The sequence below is a fragment of the Miniopterus natalensis genome, chromosome 11 (genome assembly GCF_054644295.1).
Source record: "Miniopterus natalensis isolate mMinNat1 chromosome 11, mMinNat1.hap1, whole genome shotgun sequence".
Classification (NCBI taxonomy): Eukaryota; Metazoa; Chordata; class Mammalia; order Chiroptera; family Miniopteridae; genus Miniopterus; species Miniopterus natalensis.
Genome location: NC_142091.1, coordinates 47,003,885 through 47,023,979, shown reverse-complemented (window position 1 = coordinate 47,023,979; position 20,095 = coordinate 47,003,885). Strand labels below are relative to the sequence as shown.

The following is a 20,095-nucleotide window of genomic DNA, read 5'->3' as shown; positions in this document are numbered from 1 at the left end:
GAGTTCTTAAAATAAAGCCTAAACTTATTACAATGGACCACATGAGAGGCCCCTCAATGATCTGCCTCCTGTCAGCCCCCCTCCCCGCTCCCCCGACCTCATCTTGTACCACTTTCCCCTTTGCTCATGTCACTCCAGCTCCCTCTAGGCTGCCTGGCTGCTGCTCCCACCTAGCCGAGAGCTTTCCCCCCGCGGGGGCCTTTGCACTTGCTCTCCTCTCTGAACAACCAGCTGCTTGCTGGCTGGCTGCGTCTCATCTGTAGATCTCAGCGTAAATGTCAGCTCCTTGGCACCCTGTCTAGAATAAACTCCCCTCCCCCAGGTCTCCCTATCACAGCATCTACAATGCAATGTCTTCCTTAGGATGTCATGACAAAATTATCTTTGTGTGTTTCTGTTCTCTCTCGACTAGATGGGAAGAAAGCTCCATGAGTGAGGGGCCTTCTTGGCTGTCTTCATCCTTTTATCTGGTGCCCACAGAGAACTGGCACTTAGCAGTCACCAAATGAGTGAGTGATTGAGTAAGTTAATCAAACATACCCCTTTTTGGGTAGTGTTAGGAGCTGTGGACATTCTGGAGGGTTCTTCCTTCCTAGAAGACTGTAAATCAGAATGCCCAGCTCTGCCCTGCCCTGGGCAGCAAGGCTGGGTTCAGCCCGGCCCCAGTCTGCTGGTCTATGGGGAAAGAGCAAGCAGCTCCTTTAAGACATGACAAGCACAGGATGCAACGAAAATTCCTTAGGCCTGAGACTGCTGTTATTCACCGGTGGGAGAGACTCCGGTCTACCTTGACTCTTCACCTCTGAGATTTCACAATTCTTTCCATGAGGAAATCCTATCATGTGACTCTCGGCTCAAAAGCCTCCTGAGACTTTACCTCTCACTCACAGTAAAAGTCCTTCCAAAGCCTTCAAGGCCCACAGATCTGCCCCTACCCCCCCCCCTTTTCTTAGGTCCACCTCTTCCCATCCCCACCTGGCTCCTTCTAGTCCCATTGGGCTCCTTGCTGTTTCGAGAACACACTGAACACACTTGCTCATCAGCATCTCTGAGCCTGCTGTTATTTCCTTTGTTTAGGCCTATCTTCCCTCTAAGAGTCACACACTCACGTTCTCACTTCCTATAGGGCTCTGCTCAAATGTCACCATCTCACAGAAGCCTTTCCAGCACATGCAACATAAAACAGCAACCCACCTCTGCTCGGGACCCACAACTCCCTTACCTTGCTTTATCTCCTCCCTGGCACCTTCCACTACACACACACACACACACGAGTAGTAGACACTCAAAATGATTTTCTGAATGAATTAATAATTGTGAAAATTTTAACTTAGAGATGGCAATTTAAAAGAGGTAGTGAATCAGTGATTCCACTTCTGGGAATATACCCGAAGAAAGCTGAAACACTAATTCGAAAGAATATATGCACCCCTATGTTCCTTGCAGCGTTATTTACAATAGCCAAGGTCTGGAAGCAGCCAAGTGCCCATCAGCAGATTGGTGGACAAAAATGCTGTGGCACCTTTACATAGTGGCACACCACTCGGCCATAAAAGGAAGGAAAGCTTACCTTTTGTGACAGTATGGATGGACCTGGAGAGCATTATGGTGACTGAAATAAGCCAGAGAAAGGCAAATACCATATGATTTCACTTATATGTGGAACCTAACAAAATAAGTTAAGAAACAAAATAGAAATAGACTCATAGATAGAGAATAGACTGAAGGCTGTCAGAGGGGAGTGGGGTTAGGGGGTGGGGTGAAAAAGGTGAAGGGATTAAGTAAAAAAATCCCATAGACACAGACAACACTATGGTGATTACCAGAGGAAAAGAGGGGTAGGGGAAGGTAGAAGAGGGAAAAGGGGGGATAAGTGGAGATGGAAGGAGACTTGACTTGGGGTGGTGAACACACAATGCAATATACAGATCATGTGTTGTAGAATTGTACACTTGAAACCTATATGATTTTATTAACCAACATCATCACCCCAATAAATTTAATAAAAAATAAAAATTTAAAAAATGGCAAATTTCATGTTATATATATTTTACAATATAAAAAGTATATTAGGAATGTAAAAAACAAAAACAGTATGTGGAAGGGCTCACTTTCTTAAAGCTAGAGAGAAACAAACTGCTGCTGTAAACGTCCGCGAGCCACCTCCCGGTGGAGGGGGAAGGACACTTCCTGGCCTGTTCCTCAGGCTGGAGCATAAAGGATTGTCCTGGGTGCGTTGCTCAGGTTTAGACCGCTCTCCCTGGAGAACGCAGCCGAGAATAAAAACCCTCCCGCTGCGGAATCCCCGTGGACAGCCGTCAGCGACAGCTGGCTGCCCTGTGCCCGTCCACGCGAGGAGGCGGGGGAGGCCGGGCGGCAGGATGCGGGGCGCACGGCGAAGCTCCGAGCAGGCTCTGAGGTTAGAACATGCTTGGCTTTTCTTTCCAAGAAGCTGCATAGCGGTTTAAGGTGAAAAGCTTTTTATATAATATAATTTCATATGTAATACATCAAAGAATACATGTAAATACTATACTTACAACTCACTTCCCTTCAGCATACACTTCTGTAACTAAATACGCTATGTGTTTATTGGCGTATATGTTAAATAGGTTCTGCAGAGAGCTCGGAACTGACCATCCTATATTACCTAAAGCTTGTGAGGCCCTCACCCACGACTCTTACACAAACTTATTTGCCGAAGGGCCAAGTGGAAAAACACCCAAGAAGTTGAACCTGCAGGCATCTGGCTCTCTTGTCCGGAGTGAGATGTCTTCTGCCGCCACCCCCATTCCCTTCACAGGTGTTGATTGTTAATGAATATTTTACACTCCGAACACCTTCTAAGCATCTGCTCACCCTGCCATGCGTCGGACATTGTCCTAGGTGCTGGGGAGCCTGCAAAGAATGTATGGACAAAAAGCCCTGCCTGCGTGGAGCTTCTGCGTCGGCGGGGTTCCTGGGAACACTCTAACCTGCGTGGTGAGGCGATCGTGCAGCTAGAACGGCCCCCCGGGACTTCCTGCCTCTAAAGCAGATGTGATGGCCGCTTCAAAGCAGGGAGAAGGATGTCATCTTGTGACCACAAAGGGACAAGCAGGAGGGAAAGCCGAGAGCTGCACTATGCAGTTCGAAAGCCACTGGTCACATGCGGCTATTTGAACATTTGAAATGGGGCTGGTCTGAAGCAAAGTGAGCTGTAAAACACAGAATTTCAGAGACTTAACACACACACACACACAAAAAAAAGAACATCAAATATCTCAGTTGTTTTTATATTGAATACATGGAGAAATGATAGTACTGTTGGTATATTAGGTTAAATGAAATATATTATTAAAATAAATCTCACCATTTCTTTGTACTTTTTTAATGTAACTGCTAGAAAATTTAAAATTCCACATGTGGCTTGCATTATATTTCTACTGGACAGCACTGGCCTAGAGAATCGCAAAGGATACAGCCCCTGAACCAACAACCACCATCTCTGTCCAGACTCCTGGTTAAAAAAATAAGCCCCTATTTATTAAGCCTCTGCAGTCTATTTCAGTTACTTGCAGCTGAGTGCAGTCCTTACCGCCTCAGAGAGAACTAACTAAGGGCTGGGCCAGTGACCCGCCCTGGACCTGCCCTGTGGCAAGAGGCTGAACTCAGCTTGGTGCCCAACCCAGTGGAGTAGGAGGTAGACAGATATATAAACACTAAGTGGAAAAATGCCCTGTCATGGAATACACTGATCACCAAGATATTTTTTATCATAAAAAAAGCAAAACAGAGCAAGAAATTCTGATGGGCAAGAAAGAGGGCAGCCAGGGGATTCCTCCCAGTCTGGGAAGCAGAGCATGAAGTGGCTTCATGGTTTCCTTTTGCCCTGCCCCTTGGTGTACATTTATTTGGATAATTTTAGCCAGAGATTCCCTAAGGCCTTGTGCAACCCTGGGTGGGCCAGGAACTACAAGAGAGTTTTCTTTTTTCTCCAACAAAAAGAAGGCCCAGCCCTTCAGCCTCCCAGGCCTACTGGCTGATTTCCCTGTTCCCCTTGTAAACACCACAGTAGCCGGATATGCTAGTCGAGGCCCAGACAGGGCTGTGGTCATCCCCACACCACAGGAAAGGGATGCTCAGGGAACAACGCTCCAGTGCAAATTTGGAGATGCTTAAATAGGGAAATAAAGGGATTGGCTCGTACTGGCTTCTGCAAACCCATGATCAAGGCTTAGAAATATAGGACTCACCCGGTACAGCTCCAGAAAGAACTACAGGTGTTATATAGGACACTATTTGTACAGCCCTTGAGCTGCAGAGTTCATTCACCCAGGCCCTGAGCAGCCTCCCTGTGCCAACCGTTGTGCTGGGTGCTCGAGACCCAGGGATGAGCCAGACATAATCCCTCTCCTCAGGTTGCTCACAGTGAATCTATAAGAGACCCTCGCCCCCTTCCCACCAATAAAAGCAATCAATGAAGGACACTGATCAGTAATATCTGGTAGGACCAGACTTTGGGAGCCCACATGGGGCACCAAACCCAGGCTAGGAATGGGATAAAGAAGGGGGAAGTAGAGAAAAGGTCAGGAAGGCTGCCTGGAGGAAGTGGTGATGCTACTAAACTCAGTCATACAGAAAACAAGTTAGCTAAGCCAGAAAGGGGTGCCTGTTCAGCACCAACAATACAGATCCCCCCTGGGCCAGGGCTCTAAAAGCTCCCATTCTTTGATAAAATTTTGAAAAGGAAAGCATACTCTTATATTTGTTCTTCTTTTAAAGAACATTCACTTTCAATGATAAAGTGAACCTCTTAATGAAACCATGTATATGAAATTATTTTTTCAAATATAAAGCACTATGCAAGTGTTAGGTGGTGACAGTAATGAAATAGCTGTGACTGTGATGATCACAGAGGTGGCAGTGATCCCCACCATATGCCTGCTGGACTGCTCTTCACTCAGTGACTCTGTTCAAGGTCCCTAGCCCAGACTCCAGGACTCAGAGGGTGTCCATCCCAATGCGTCCTCAGCAAGGCCAAGGAAATCCAAGTAGCCAACATCCCGCCATGGCAGCTCCCTTTTAAAGAAGGACTCTTAGTGTTCCATGGCACTATGGTGGGAGTGTCCACAGGAAGAACCTCTGGGGGCCAAATCTAACCGTGCCTATGATACTCTCAATGCCATGCACATACCTTTGACTCCAAAATTCTCACAATCTATATTATAGCTATGGTTTCATGTCCATGCAAAGCATGTGTGAGGAAGTATACCGCAGCTCTGTTTAAAACGGCTATAGACTGGAAACAACCTAAGCAGTTAAACAGGTTGTGACCTAGCCATAAAATGGGAAACCATAAAAAGTCATGAAAATAATAAAAGGATTAGTTCCCCATGTACTGATATAAAACACTCTCTAACATATATTTCTGAGAACAAAAAGCAAGATACACAACAAATGTGTAAAACATCCATTAAAAATAAGGGGTGATGCACACACAGACACACGCACCCATGCACATGTAGAGACTTGCAGGAAAGGCACACCGAACATGGCACAGTAGTTGCCTCTAGGGGAGCACCTGGGGGCCTGGGGAAAGACATTTCTTTTCACAATATATTTTGTCTTGATTTATTTTTCTATCATTAGCATGTATTTCTTCCTTAATTAAAGAAAACTATTTTTTTTTCGTAAAAAGACAAAGAAGTCTTTATTTACAAATGTATTAATAAAAAAAAACCACAGTGAACCCAGATTAACCACTTCCTATGAAGACAGCCAAAAAAGAGTTTTTTCAATTCAGTTTAATGTTGCTGAGAATGGAATTTACTCAAGCTCAAATATAATATCCAATGTACACGTTCATGCAAACCCACATACTCCGTGTGGAGTTGTGGTGACAAGTGCAATCATTAGCACAACCTGATTGCTAATCTAGGCTTGACCATGTCTAGTGAAGCAGTGCCAGGAGTCCATTGTCAGGTAATCGGACAAATGCAGAGTTCATCTAAGCTTTTTGTTCAACTGGAACAGAATTTCACACCCTGGAGACCATCCTCTGCTCTATTTGCAAGTGTCCATATTAGGCAAAGTGATACTTGATATGGCCCAGTGGGTTCATCAGAGCCTGGCTTTGGGGGCCGTGGTGGGTGATTTCAGAGGTCTGGAATGTCAGATAGGCTTATCTAGGCCGGGAGATAGCAGCCTTCCTCTCCCAGTTTCACCCCTCCCAATCTCCCACCCTGGCTCCCTACCTCCCTCTGTAGCTCAGGAACCACATAATGAGTTGGGCTGCATGAATCACAGTCTGGGCTACCTCCCACTGAGGACTGGAGAGGCAAAAATGGGCAAGGGTCAGGTTCAGAAGCAAAAGGTGTGGGGTGACCCTGCTGGATGCTCACAAAATACAGGCATTTACTTTCCACAAGTTAATGAGTCTCCATTATACAGGCTAGCCCCATTTCTGCTGGTGACAAAAGAGTCCATGACTCATTTCCTGCACACATATTTTTATGGCAATGATGTACAAATACCTTCTGTCCTGAATTGGTTACTTGTAATTAATGAGCCACCCCAGGAAGGATGGTGAAAGAACCCTGGATTGGGAATCGGGGCTCATCTTCAATGGTTCTCCACGTCCTCTGCTTGACTGTAGGACCATGTTTTCACAACCTGGCCCCAGGAGGCCTTTCTCTCTGGTCTCCTCCTGCCATCCACCCATTCTGCTCTCTCTGGCTCTCACCCTCTCACCTCTCCCCACATGCACCTTCACTCTGCCTAGATTGTATCTCTCTGCTTGGTGTTCCCTCTAGCTCTTCCCTCAGCAATGCAAGGCAAACTCCTACTCATCTGTCAAGCCCCAAATCATACCTCCTCTTCCAGGAAGCATTTCCAGACTACCCCAGTCACACATACTCCTGAAGAACAGTGTATACACCTCTCTCACAGCACTTAGGATATTAATGGTAATAATGCCTGAGCATTTACTGATCGCTTGTGCACTAGGCAACATTCTAAACACTTTACAAAAATAACCTTCTTTAATTTTCACAGTCACTCCATGAAGAAAGTACCTCATTCTACAGAGAATGCGACTGAGGATCAGATTTAAATAAGTTGCCCAGGGCCACAGAGATATGAAGTGGCTGATGGGTGCCTAGACAAGTGCCTGGCACATAGTAGCTGCTCAGTAATTATTCACCTCAAAAATGATCACGTGAATAAACACAGAAATAATGACATTTCTGTCTCCTCCATAGAAAGTTCAAGTAAGAACTACTTCTTATTAATCTTTCACACCATCTCCCCTGTCAAACACTTACTAATGTGTAGGGCAAGGGAAATATATAATAAATGAACAAAAAAATAAATGAGCAAACCAATACAGGGAGCCCAAGACCTATCAGTGCAACTCACCAGCTTCAGACAGATAGCTTTAGCTTGCTGGGCCCTGTTTGTTACCTGTCAAACGCAGAGACTGTACTCAGCATTCTCTCAAGTTCCTTCTAGCATTAAAGGTACATATAAAATAAATGCCCAGACACCATGATTTTGTGGTGATGGTAATCCCCATACTAAATTATTGCATTTTCTTCTGGGTTGTTTTCCCCAGGAACATTACATAATTGGATGTGGCCTTTGATCCAGGTACTATCCTAATACAGAACCAATAGCAGTCCTGAAAGAGTGAATTTGGCCTGATCCTTAGTTCATTCCAAGGTTCATATCCAAACAGATCACACCCAGGGAAAGAATTATTAAGTGACTGGCAAAACCCTCATAAATAACAATCAATAATACACAATGATCCCAAGTTAGATTATGCAACCAGCATCTAAGCCACTGCTTTAGTGACCTTGCAGGTCCTTCTCCCTGTCCCCTGTCCCCTGTGCCAGAGACCTTCTTCTCCAAACATATCCTGGTCATCATCTCCCCGACCATCACCACCAACACACACGCACACACACACACACTCTGCTGGAATGAAGGGAGCAGCATAGTTCTTAGCACATAGCATGGGACAATAAATGCTTATGAAATGCTGAAGCCCAGATCCACTCCAGATGGCGCTGAACTGTGTCCACATCAGCACAACGTGGGAGTTCTGGCTGAATTTCATTCATTCCCACTCTACCTGTGGGTAATCAGGAGCTTGGCTATATGCCTGGGACCTGACACACCTGTGTCCCATGATCAGCCACATGCATGCTAATGCCCAGCATTTCTTGTTTGGCTAATGCTCAGTGTAAATGACTACACCAAAGGATACCTAAATGAGGGGTGTGAGCAAGACTGGATCTGTTCATGTTGGAAGAGCAGGAGGACTGTGTTCTTTATTTTGCTTGACTCACAGCAAGGGGTATAAGTGTCATGCTCACAGAACTGAGCACTAACTATTCACATGAATCCAGTATGGAAAGGATCTCTATCATAACTGGGTTGCAAATAAGGACTCACTGGAGAGGACACCTGTTGTTTATCCATCTCTCACCTCATGTCCTTGGGGAACTGCTCCTCCCTCACATCAATCATGTGATGTTTGAAAGGGCTTCCAAGGACAGTAGCCAGCTCCCCTGGCCTTGGCCACAATAACTGCCCAGAGGTGAGCCTACAGGGGTCCTTCCCTGAGATTTTTTTCAATATTGAGCAGGAAGAGAAAGATTCTAGCCTTTTGTGTCATAACACTATAAACATATGAACTAGAGTCTACCAACATGAAAAACTGTTTGCAGGATGGAGGAATGGAGCCAAAGCAAAGCAAACATCCAAGAGCTAGGTGGAAGGAGAGGGGACAGGAGAGACTTCGAGTGTCTGTACCTTCCTGTCTACACCAATCACTGATTTTCCCATTTTCTTTAAAGTAGTATGAGTTGGGTTTCTGAAATGTGCAGCTAAAGTGCCTCACACAGTCACAACTGTAGTTAGAGTGCACTTTCAAATGTATTTCCTACTCTTCAGGTAGTTTTTATGAGATAGGCTATCACACATTTCAAATGTCTTTGTTCCTCCTCTTAAGAAAGGTGTAAAAATTCCTGGGCAAGAATTCCTCTTACTCAGCATCACTCGCTGAAGATGTTAGTTCTTCCCCTTTGTGTCCCAGGCACCAATGGTGACCTGCCAACCACAGGATGTGAGGACTCTTCTATTTCAAACCATCACAGCTTGTAAAATAGGGGCTGGCCAGACAGGCTAGGCAACCGGCTAGTGATTTTTGAAAGAAGGACTCTTACATGGTGGTCAGACCCTGCGTTCCATCCCTCTGCTGGCTGACTCCCTTTGAAAGTCTGTCTTCAGATCGCCAACAGAGTTCCCCCAACAGCTAGACGGGGCAATGCATTTCCTAATAAACTAAGGCCTCTGAAAACATTCCCTGAGAAAACACTGCAGTCTAGCCACCTGATTTCTATAACACCTTTTTCCTTTTTACCTTCACCAGAGGATATGTTTTTATTGATTTTTAGAGAGAGGGAGGGAGGGAAAGAGAAACATCAATTGATTGCCTGACCGGGAATCGAACCAGCAACCTAAGTATGTGTCCTGACAGGGAAACAAACCCACAATCTTTTGGTGTATGGGACGATCCTCCAAGGAACTGAGCCACCTGGCTAGGGCTATAGCACCTGTTTAAAAGAAAGCCACCATGTGCAATTACTGAGAATGGTAATGCTTCTAAGGTTAAAAGCTTCCCTGACCTCTATGTCTGAAGAACTTGCCCAGTGAACTATGAACGATGAAGTTACAACAACTAGGAAGGGAGGTGCTGGGCGGGGCTGGCATCTAAGACATTGGCCCCACTCCTTTCTCCCCTTCTCTTTCTTTAACACTTTCATCTCCTCTCTGTAGGGCTGAAGCCTGGCAGGTTATGGGCAGGCACTGCCCGGATGGCTAGAGTGCTCTGGGCTGAAGTGATGGGTCTGTTCCACTCTGATGCAATGTTCTTCCCATGCCCCATACAGCTGTGCATCCCAGCCTCAGAGGAGCTTGGCAGCTGTCTCCCCGGGGGCAAGGGAAAGCAGCCGTATCCCACGGTGGACTCAAAGGCTCCTCATCACCAAAACAAACACACAACAGTCCTGATCGCCATGGAGAGTTCAATCCTCTTGTCTGGGATTGGCACTGACTAGAATTCCAAGGGCTCTGACTGAACTATCTCCTGTGAGGTCTAAATACAGCATGCTCACTTTTAACCTAAACATCCAGTCTGGACCAGTGCCCAGGGTGGACAGCCCCCAAGGCCCAGCCAGGAAATCTTGACTCCTGGCTGTCCATGCAGCAATGGGCACTGCAGAGCTATCTGAGGTGGGATGTGCGGGTCAGCCCCACATTCGCAGATGCTGTCTATGGCCAAACAAAGGGGAAGCAATCAGCTTGTGGAGGGTTAGCCACAAGCATGATCCTGGACAGAGAAATGCATCCTGGGGCAGGAGGTGGAGAGGTAGAGAATGGGAACGTTGAGGAAGATGAGAGAGGGGGAGGAAAAGGCAGTAAGGACCAAAGACATATTTCCTAGCCGGTTAAAGTCAGCGCATCTTTCTAAAATGTTTGCTCCCAGGGGAACACAACTCCCTAATTATGCCTCTCCACGGAATTTAGGGCTTAGGCTCCAGAATCTGGCCAAGGTTGCCTTCTAATTGTGTGACCTGGGGCAAGATCATTGACTTTTCAGTTTCCATATCTCTAAAATGGCCCAATGGATTACTGTGGGCGCGCAATGAAACCATGTACATAAAGTGCCCAGAACACAGAAGTTGCTCAATAAACAGTAGTTACTATCAGAAGTAGTAGCAGTAGTAATAGAAGTAGGATAATGTCAAGCATGCCTTTATTTTCTCCGCCTTGGAGAGGACACAAGAAGAGTTGTTAGAGCCACCACAATAAGATGGAAACTCCCAAACCAGGATAAGCTGTGCATGTACATGTGGACAAAGAAAATCTTCAACTGAACAAGGCAGTAAAACACACCCACACCTGGTGAAAACCTTAGAATGGCCAAAGGGCAACAGCCTCCTACCCTCTCAGCAAGTCAGCCCACATGCCCCACAAGGGTAAGATGTCCGCACACGGGTTCCCTTACCTTGGTGTTCATGCACGACTTCCCTCGCTTATACTCCTTGTGGGATCCTCGCTTGTCCAATTTGTACCACAGGGCTTTGGCCTTCCAGGTGGTGACTCTGGACTTGAGCTTGGAATAAAAGTTTCTGTGGTCCAGAGGGTCTAGGTCCAGGTGTCGAGTGAGGATGTTGAAGGCCTGGAGGGTGCCCTTGCATGTGGAAGCCTGGACAAAGTTCTCAAAAACCTGCCCAGCCTGGGCCTGCTTTTCGTCTTCATTTTCCCCCATGTTTCAGGAGCCGTGTGGAGTGGTGGCGTGGAGAAGATGAAGGAGGACACCATGAAGTACCCGGAGAAACGTCACACCTGCAAAGGTAGGCGGAGGCAGAGGTGAGCTCCAAGGGTGGGCAGGATGAGTGCTGGGAGATCAAATAAAATTACTTTAAGATACTAAACATAGTACTTACTACTAAACATAAATAATCTATAGAAAATGTACAGTCACACGGTCTAACCTAGCAATGCGGCCTCGCTGGCAATATCTTTCTCCCTGCTCCTCTCACTGGCTGACAAGAACCACACATAGCTCAAAGCTATAGCGGGCTGATGTCAACATTACCTGGTCAATTTTGCTGTGTGCCAGATGGTTCTACAAACAGTAACTAGCAAAAGAGAAAAGCAGCCTAAATTTACCACCATTAAAAACCTACAATTCTTGCAAATTGGTTGACTAATACGATGTAACCTAGCCACATGATATTAGTACACAGGCCAAAAAATTCCAAGCACAGGCCTCCCCAGGTTCTATGACCTTCTCACCCATCATTAGACATCAATCTATAAGGGGGTTTTTTTGTTGGTTACCAGAGTGCAGGTCTTCCCCCTATACAGACAACAGCAACTTCTCAAAACTTCTCTCTGTTCCTGGTATCTGCTGGAATCACAGCATTGACCTCCACCAGAGAAGGACAGAGAGACATGTGGGTCTCCTCCTGGTGCACGAGAGGAGCCCGTGCTTTGTAAGCCCAAGCTGTGAGCTCTTTGGAACAAGTGCTTAGGCTGATAGAAGGGAAAATGCGATGGGTGTTCATTCACATCACAAAAATAGCTCGCCTGGGTTTTGGCCATAGTCCTTTCTCCCTGTACCACTCTAACCTCAGGCATTTCTTGGGAAAGTCATTTAAGTTTCAAAGGAACAAAAATAAATTAGAGCTGATTTTCCAAAGCACTGGCTATTTTTCCAGAATTCAAAGCTAGTGCAAGAAGACAAGCATGGAGGAGCTGGGGCTGGCCCAGTGGTCCCGAGGGCTTGAAGGGGTCTGTAAATGAGAGGATACGGCACACTGAGCTCCCCGAGATAGAGGCCTGGCAGGAAGAGGTCAGCAAACACAGCGACAAGGCCCTCAGGCTGGGCGGCTTCCCTCTCCAGATGGGAACGCTATATGGACGCATTCAGATTGCGGGCTGGCTTTATAGCACTAAAAGCGGAGAGAGACCAAGGTTTATCGCCTTCCTTAGTCCCTCACTCATTCATTCAGCAACAGTTCCTAGAGTCTCAGCAAGAGCCACGCATCACCCTAGGAGCTGGGGATACAGAGAGGGCCCCTAGCGAGGGAGATAGGCCATGAAGAGTTGATTACAAGACGGAGGGGAAGCCCTTGTAGAATATGAACACAGTGCTTACAAGCCTAGCGCAGGAGGTGGCCAACAGAGCCAGAGGAGCCCTGAGAGGGAAATGCCAAAATGCTACAATTTTAGGAGAGGGGTAGATTTCACTAGAAAATTGGGGAATGGTTGTTTCAGTCCATGGAAACAACACACAAAGGTGTGAGTCTGGACAGAGCCAGTACCACTGTGAATGACAGCAAGTTCAATGAGCTGGGAGTTCAGGGCTCGGGACAAGGTGTGGTGGGGACGCCCAGGAAAGATCATGGAAGGGGCTGGCTTCTCCAGTGGGCCCTAGGGTGCAGGAGACGAAGCAACAGCTGAGACAGGTCTTTGGGAAGATGGGCAGGCAGAGGGTGGACTGGAGAAGGGGGCAGCTAAGGGGCTGTCCAGGCAACAATGAGGAAAGTGTCAGGGAGAGTAAGGGGAAAAGTTCATCCATGAATCTTGTACAACAGCCTGGCTGAGCACCACCTGTAAGGAGCAGCCTGCTGGGGACAGACATGCTCTCCAGACACTGGACACCCAGATACTGATGGGTGAGGGGGCACCAGCAGCAGAGTAGGACCCCACCCTCTCTTCCTTCTTTCCCACAAGAGCTCTCAACACATCTGCGCTATGCTCAGCAGAAGGCAGACCAGCACATTCCCTGATCCAGGCCTAGCCAAGTTCCACTCCTCAGCCAGACCTCTGTCCTCCATGAGAACGTACCTGGCTGCTCTGGTCCCTGCAGCTCAACAATTCAACCAACTTGCAAAGCTCGCTCTGAGCTTGCCTGGCACTGGTGAGACATGGAGTCCCTCACAGATGCTCTCCCAGCTACTTTATTGTCTGCGATGCTCACTTTGGCATCACTCACATAAACACTGCCTCCTACTGTGTTTCAACTTTCTCCCATCCAACACTTGCCACCCAGAGAGCATAAACAGAGAGCAGGACTCGTTTGCTTTCCAGAGAGTATTAATATCCTCAGTCTTTATCTTTGGAACCACTTCTCTGGGCAGCATTGAACAAAGGATGCAGTCTCTGATCGGCAGAGGACCCAGATTCGACTGGTATCCTGCAGTCCTTTCTGAAGATGGGCAGGTGGTGCAGAGAAAAGCCCAGGCTCTGGGGGTACTGGAGCCCTAATCTAAAGCTCAGCTTGGCCCCTCACTGCCCACGTGGCCTCACACAAGCCACAGCAGTTCTGAGCCTCGGTTCCTTCTTTTGTAAGAGACAGGTGACAATCTGCACCTTGCAGGGCTCCTGTGAAAGGCAAGACACACATGTGACAGCAAAGCCTGGCTCTGGGAGGCACTCCGTAGGCGTGGAAATATGGGCTGCACCCATTAGATGGAGCGGGCTTGTATCTGGGGAACGCACCAGTTTGAAAAATCGTTCTGTAAATCAGCTCTCCAAGTTGCCAGCTCCTCCTCATCTGAAATGGTGATGTGTTGAGAGGTATCAAGCCAGACCTGACTGCCAGAGAATCATTTACAAACTGGAAGAACCTGTCTCCTCCCAGCCCAGCTGCCTCCTCTCCTCCCCCCAAAGAATAATGAACAGCTTCGTCTTAGGCCTCCAGTAGAAAGAGCCAAAGGTGGCGCTGCGGGCACTGGGTGGGCGTGGGAGCTCCAGGAACCGGCTCTTATCTAGAGTGAGATAAGGGAGGTGGAGGGAGCCGGCTCGACAGAAGATCAGCGCCACCTTGGACTGTACCCCACAGCCCATACCAGGCTCAGACCTGCCTCCCTGGATCGAAAGGGTACAGCCTCAACCTTTAACATCAGCTTTCCAATTTAAGTCCAAGACCTTAAAAATGACTACTAGCCGTGTGGGGTAGGTTTCTCACAGAAGATCACCAGAATATTTAGAGTTGGGCAAACCTGGGTGTGGAGCTGCTCACAGGTGCTTGCTGTGTGGCCCGAGGCAAGCTATCTAATCTGTCTCAGCCTGTGTTCTCATCTGTAAAGTGGGGATAATAATACTCACTCATAGGGTTGCAAGGATTAAATTAGACCATGTAGGTGATGCATTCAGCACCTGGTGGCTGCTTGATAACCAGCTCTCATTACTACTCCTCACATGGCCCAAACCCTAGCAAACCGAACAAAAGAGAAAAAGGAACACAAATGATAACCACTCGGCTCCCCGGGCCGAGGAATTAGGTACTTTACAACTAGAGGCTGCGGGCTTTCAATTCAGTTCAAATCTACCTCCTGTGTCTCCTTGGACACTTCACTTCACTTCTGAGTTTTAAGTTCCCCATATGTACAGTGGGGAACCGCAAATGAGGAAGTTTGGGTAATGAACTGAAAACATTCATGGTGCAAGGTGGTTTTATTAATGAAACAGGAAGGCTGACTTAGAAGGACTCTGTGAGTCTGTGTCTGAGCTTCAAGCCTTTTCTTCCAGAAACTGGAGAGTAATATTTTTGGTGCATCTCCCCCCTCCTTTCCCAAAAGGAGAAGGTCAAGGATGAGTTAAATCAGAGGATCTTGGGTAAATGCTCTTGTTAAAGTCTTCCTTGTCAACCACCACCCAACTGTTGCCTTTTTGGAGTTTGATGTGCAATATAAATAAAACCAGTGACCCAAAAATATGAAAGCTTTTTGCATTTTCTGGGAAGAAACAAGATGTGATGCTTTAGTTTCCAAGAATAGCCTTGAAGCAATTTGGGTTTTGCCAACTGAAGTCCCTTATTTGTGGTTCTGACTATGTGACTTCATGAGTCACAAAGCAACTCCGTTTCCTTGCCTCTGGCTGCTACAGACTAAAACTTGGGACCTCAAATTGCCGGAGATACACTTTTAATGGGCTTGGCCCATGGCATCTGGGAGACAAGTTCAAGGTTTATGTAGAATCCCTGAGTTCCTCTCAAATTAGAGAAGGAGCCTCCTGGCCCAAGAGTTGCCAGTGCACTTACATTTAGGACTGTCACACCTTCTGCCTTCCCTGGGCCTCATCACCTGTCAAATGGCATCAAAAGGTGTCACCAGGTGGTGGATAAACGGCAGAGTCCTATAGAAACTTCAGGAGGGCTGGAGGGACACTGGGCAGAACCTTCCCACAAAGCAGCAATTTGGCTCAGGAGAAAACTCAACCCTGAACCCCACCCTCAAGACTTACAGATAAGATATGTTTCAAGGTAAATACAACCTTAAGAACAAACCCTCTTGCTACTGATACTACCAAGCTCCCCATTCCAACTTACCATCTCCCAGGTTACCTCACCAAGAGGCCACTGGGAGGGCCAGTTTTCACAGCAATGAAATGGGGGGCTCCCCCCCCCCCCCATGCACTCACAGAGTGGCTAGAAGGACTAGAAGCTCCAGCTCTGGGCCTTGAACACAGAAGACCTTCGGTCATGGCTACCTGCATCCAACCCCTGAGATAAGGCAGGAGCTAGTCAGAGCTTTGGCAGTGGGAAACGCCTCCCGCACATACCTCCCACACATGCTGCATCTCTGCAGAGCCCAGCATGGGAGAACACCTGGTTTGCAGGTGATACCTGCAGACATCATCTTCTCAGCTGGCCCAGGAAGGCCTAGCTTTCCATCTACGAGGGCAAATGGCAACAAACCTGAACCAAAAGGGGTAACTCCCAGGGTTGGGAAGGGACTGAAAGGGCCCCCTTGTCCTCCTTGTAATCTCCTTCCAGCCAGGCTCCCCAGCCTTCCCCTAGTCACCTACCCAAATGGAGAGCACACTGCCTCCTGGGGCAGCCTGCTCCACCCTTGCCCCTCTGACTGGAAGAGAGCCTCAGGGAGACCCATCTGTCTCTCTAACAGCTCCTCTCTGTGCCTGGTTTTAGCCCTCGAGATCCCTCACAGGAAGTCAAAGCCCTTCCATGCAGGTTGAATGCAGATGTGCAGAGTCTTCTTACACATGCCATTTGGAGCCCCCACTAGGAGGGCTGATGAAAACATCCAAGAGATGAACTGTGAAATGCAAACAGGTTTCCAGTCTGCAGCAAGGGCCTACACACTGCCCTCTGTCTATACTGCCCCAGGGTAGGGAATTCAGGAAAAAGGCTCCAGGTCCACTGCAGGCCCTGGCCTTCTATGCTGCTCCTCCACTGACTCTGCCCTCTCCTCACTCTTTCTCAATAGTGAGTTGACTCCACTGGTCTAGCTTAAGGAGACCTCCTATATTCTCACTCCCTGAACTTCGCCCATTTACTCATGGAATCACTCACAGTAACAGATCCCGAGATGATCCCCACCTTTACCCCTGCAATGAGGCAGAGACCTGCATGCTGACCAGTCACAGTGCCAGGAAGAAGGCCAACATCATCAGAGGCCCACGACAGGCAGCCTCTTTCACTTGTGTTATCCTAAGGGGTCCTCATAACAAACCTGTGAGGTGGTGTGAGGAGATTTTCTTTCTCCCAACCTCCTCTGTTTTTAGTCTGTAAGGAAGGCACTGGGGATAAAAAAGTCATTCCAGAACTCGCCCATCTCACTTTTCTTTAACACAAGTATGAGTTTGCCATATGCGGTTCCTATTATGTGTGTATACACATATGTGTATAGATATATATGTGCATGCATGTGTATATATGCATGTGTGTATATTTGTATTTGTGTACATGCATGTGTATATATTCATGTGCACATGCATGTATGCATATACATGTGCGTGTGTATACATGCATGCATATAGGTATGTGTTCGTGTGCGTGTGCACATGTGTGCATGTGTGTGCATGTGTGTATATATGCATGCATGTACACACATATTTTAAACATTTTTCGTAAGGATTTCTAGCCAGTGTTCCACATTTCCACTTGTACCTCTAGGCCTCTCTTCAAGAAACTTCTAAGAGAACCAAAGCCTTTGAGGTGGCAGAACTCTGGTCTGGGCATAAGGAGACTGAGCTTGCCTCTGTCACTGCCCTCATGAGGACACTGACAGCCACACTGCTCAGCTGCTCACAGTATGCCAGACCCTGTCCCAGACCCTTTATATCCATGACCTCATTTAACCACCCTTGTTTGACAGAAGAAAAGACAGATTTACAGAAGTTAGTAACCTCTTCAATATCCCACAGTTAGCAAGTGGGGATGCTGTGAAACGAACCCAGTTCCATCTCACTTCAAGATCCACACTGTTAGTCACCAATCAATATGAACCATATAGACGGAAATAACAGGGCCTGCCTGTTCTGCAGCCTCTGGCTAAATTAAATGGACTCAGTCCTGTAGTCTCTGAAGTTCTTTCAGGCTCCAAGAGTACAAATGTCAATGACAGGGTGTGGTTTCATGAGTTATGAAGCAACCAAACAATTGAGTATTAGGCACTCCTTTCAAAATGACATTTATAAAGACATTTGATCCATAGGGAAATGCTTATGCCATAATGCAGGGTGAAAAGCAGGATACAATTTCAGGTTCTCAACATGCTCCAGCTCCATTAAGTAATATCTAAGGAGAACCAAGCAAGCCAAACGTGAGCAGTGGTTGTACATGTAAAGTGGTATTTCAGATGATTTCTATTTTTAGCTTTATGCTTTCCTGTAGTTCCCAAATTTTCTACCAGAAGCATGCATAACTTTTATAATCCCTTCTATATACACATTCCAAGTCCACAGGCCTTCTCTCCCTGACTAAAGTGAGGGTCTCGGCAATAGGAGGTGGGCTTCTGTCTTTTCCTCAGGCCTAACCAATGCTCGGCCCCATGCGGCCCCACAACACTAGCAGTGCTACTTTTCTCCAGAAAATAAAGGGCCATCCTGCAAGAAGGGCTGACATGTGCTAACTTAATGAATTAGCTTACATTCTCTCAGGTCAAGGACCAGGCCCCCGAAGCTGCTCTGTTCTCCAGATCTCAGGCCCCCAAGTCCAGTGTGGCAGGCCCCTTTCCAGGCAACAATGCTGATGAACGGGGAAGACTACATCTGTGACCCAATCTCAGCTGTATACCAAGATCCTTTGCCAGTGAACCACAGGAAAGAAACCTGTGTACCTGGTTATGGGCCAGGGGGTGACTAACCCATCTCAACACACACTGAGCCCATGCTACCAACAAAAACTTAGTCTATTCTGCATGTGCCCCAAATCCTCTTGATCGCACAGTGGGTGCCGAGGAAAACTGAACTTGAAATTTACATTTCCAGGAGGCCAGCCTATCTCCAAACTAATGGTAGAGGTACCCAGAATAAGCAAATTCACAGACACGGAAAGTATCCTCTACTTACCACTATTGTAAGTTCTGTGTTGAAGTTAATTTTTCACTTTCCCTATTCCCAGTTCCTAGCATAAGGCCCTCTGTACATAGTATGTGCTAAATGAATGAATGGGTGCTCCATCCTGGGGAACATAATCATCATTGACATTTAATGAGCATCTATGAAGTCTCGAGCAATGTTTAAAAGCTTTACAAGTATCAAATAAGCTAATCATTGTAACAAACCACAGCATTGCTATATACTATTTTTATCCCCATTTTTCAAAGAATCAGAAAAGTTAGCAACTTGCCCAAGGTCGCATGGCCAGAAGTGGTGAACGTGTTATTTGAAGCCCCCTAGCCAGAGTTCAGAGGCCCCATCCTAAACCACCAAACCCGTACTGCTCCCCCGCCAAGTGGATGGAGGTCCACAAGTACTCCCTTGTACACCACATCAGGGACTTGGTCTCCAGTCTAGACCCTTTAATTCATGATACTCCCCTAGTTTTCTTTCCTCAAACTCAAAATGCCAGCATCTGGAGTAATGAGGTCTCAATGCAGAATCAGATGAGGACAGTGGCTACTAAATAAGCCAGTAATACTCAGCTGAGAGGTGACTTTCAAGCCTTGGTGGGTGTGGAGAGACAGGCTAGCTGATCACCTAACACTGCTCTTTCCACCTGGGCCTTTCTTTGCAGCTGAGTGATCCTGTTTACCCAGGTCCCAGGTAATGGAATGGGAGCAGAAGTGACCTACACCACTTCTAGGACCAGCATATAAGAATCACCCCTGGGGCTCCTCTGTGCTCTTTCCACTTCTGCCAGGACACAGCAGGCTTTGAAGCCACACGTTGAAGATGGCAAAGCCACGAGGACAAAGGAGCAGACCCCTGGATGCCCACTTGGAGGAAAACCCTCTATGACCAGGAACATTTGAGCTTCACATACTTGAGAAATACCCTTAAATGTATGTGGAGTCACTGACTATCGAGAGTATCTGTCAGGCAGGAAACATCACATTAACTAACACAGTAGGTGAACCACAGCATGGTGGCATGTCAACTGTGGCCTGTGTCAAAAAGCGCTCCCTCCAAGAAGAAGATTGACCACACGGGATTAACACCCCAAACAACCAGTTCTCTCCTGTTCTATCTTCCCTTCTCTATCGAGATCGTGGGAACGTTGCTTGACCCCCAGAAATAAATGTGTCCACCGCTCTACTTAAGCACCTCACACATACACATATACCCT

The 20,095-nt window shown here is 47.1% G+C and overlaps 1 protein-coding gene and 1 long non-coding RNA gene across 6 annotated transcripts in view; both read right to left on the bottom strand.

The window, feature by feature from the left end:
* MICAL2 (microtubule associated monooxygenase, calponin and LIM domain containing 2) overlaps positions 1 to 11,320 on the bottom strand; it is a 150,058-nt gene extending 138,738 nt beyond the window's left edge. For all 5 annotated transcript variants that reach the window (XM_087821735.1, XM_087821733.1, XM_087821734.1 and 2 more), the window contains exon 1: positions 11,057 to 11,320. In XM_087821735.1, coding sequence (XP_087677861.1) covers positions 11,057 to 11,320 — 264 coding nt within the window. The remainder of the gene's footprint in view (positions 1 to 11,056) is intronic.
* LOC148092009 (uncharacterized) overlaps positions 11,317 to 20,095 on the bottom strand; it is a 48,937-nt gene continuing 40,158 nt past the window's right edge. Inside the window, exon 3 of the long non-coding RNA XR_015715284.1 lies at positions 11,317 to 11,397. This is a non-coding gene — a long non-coding RNA (uncharacterized LOC148092009). The remainder of the gene's footprint in view (positions 11,398 to 20,095) is intronic.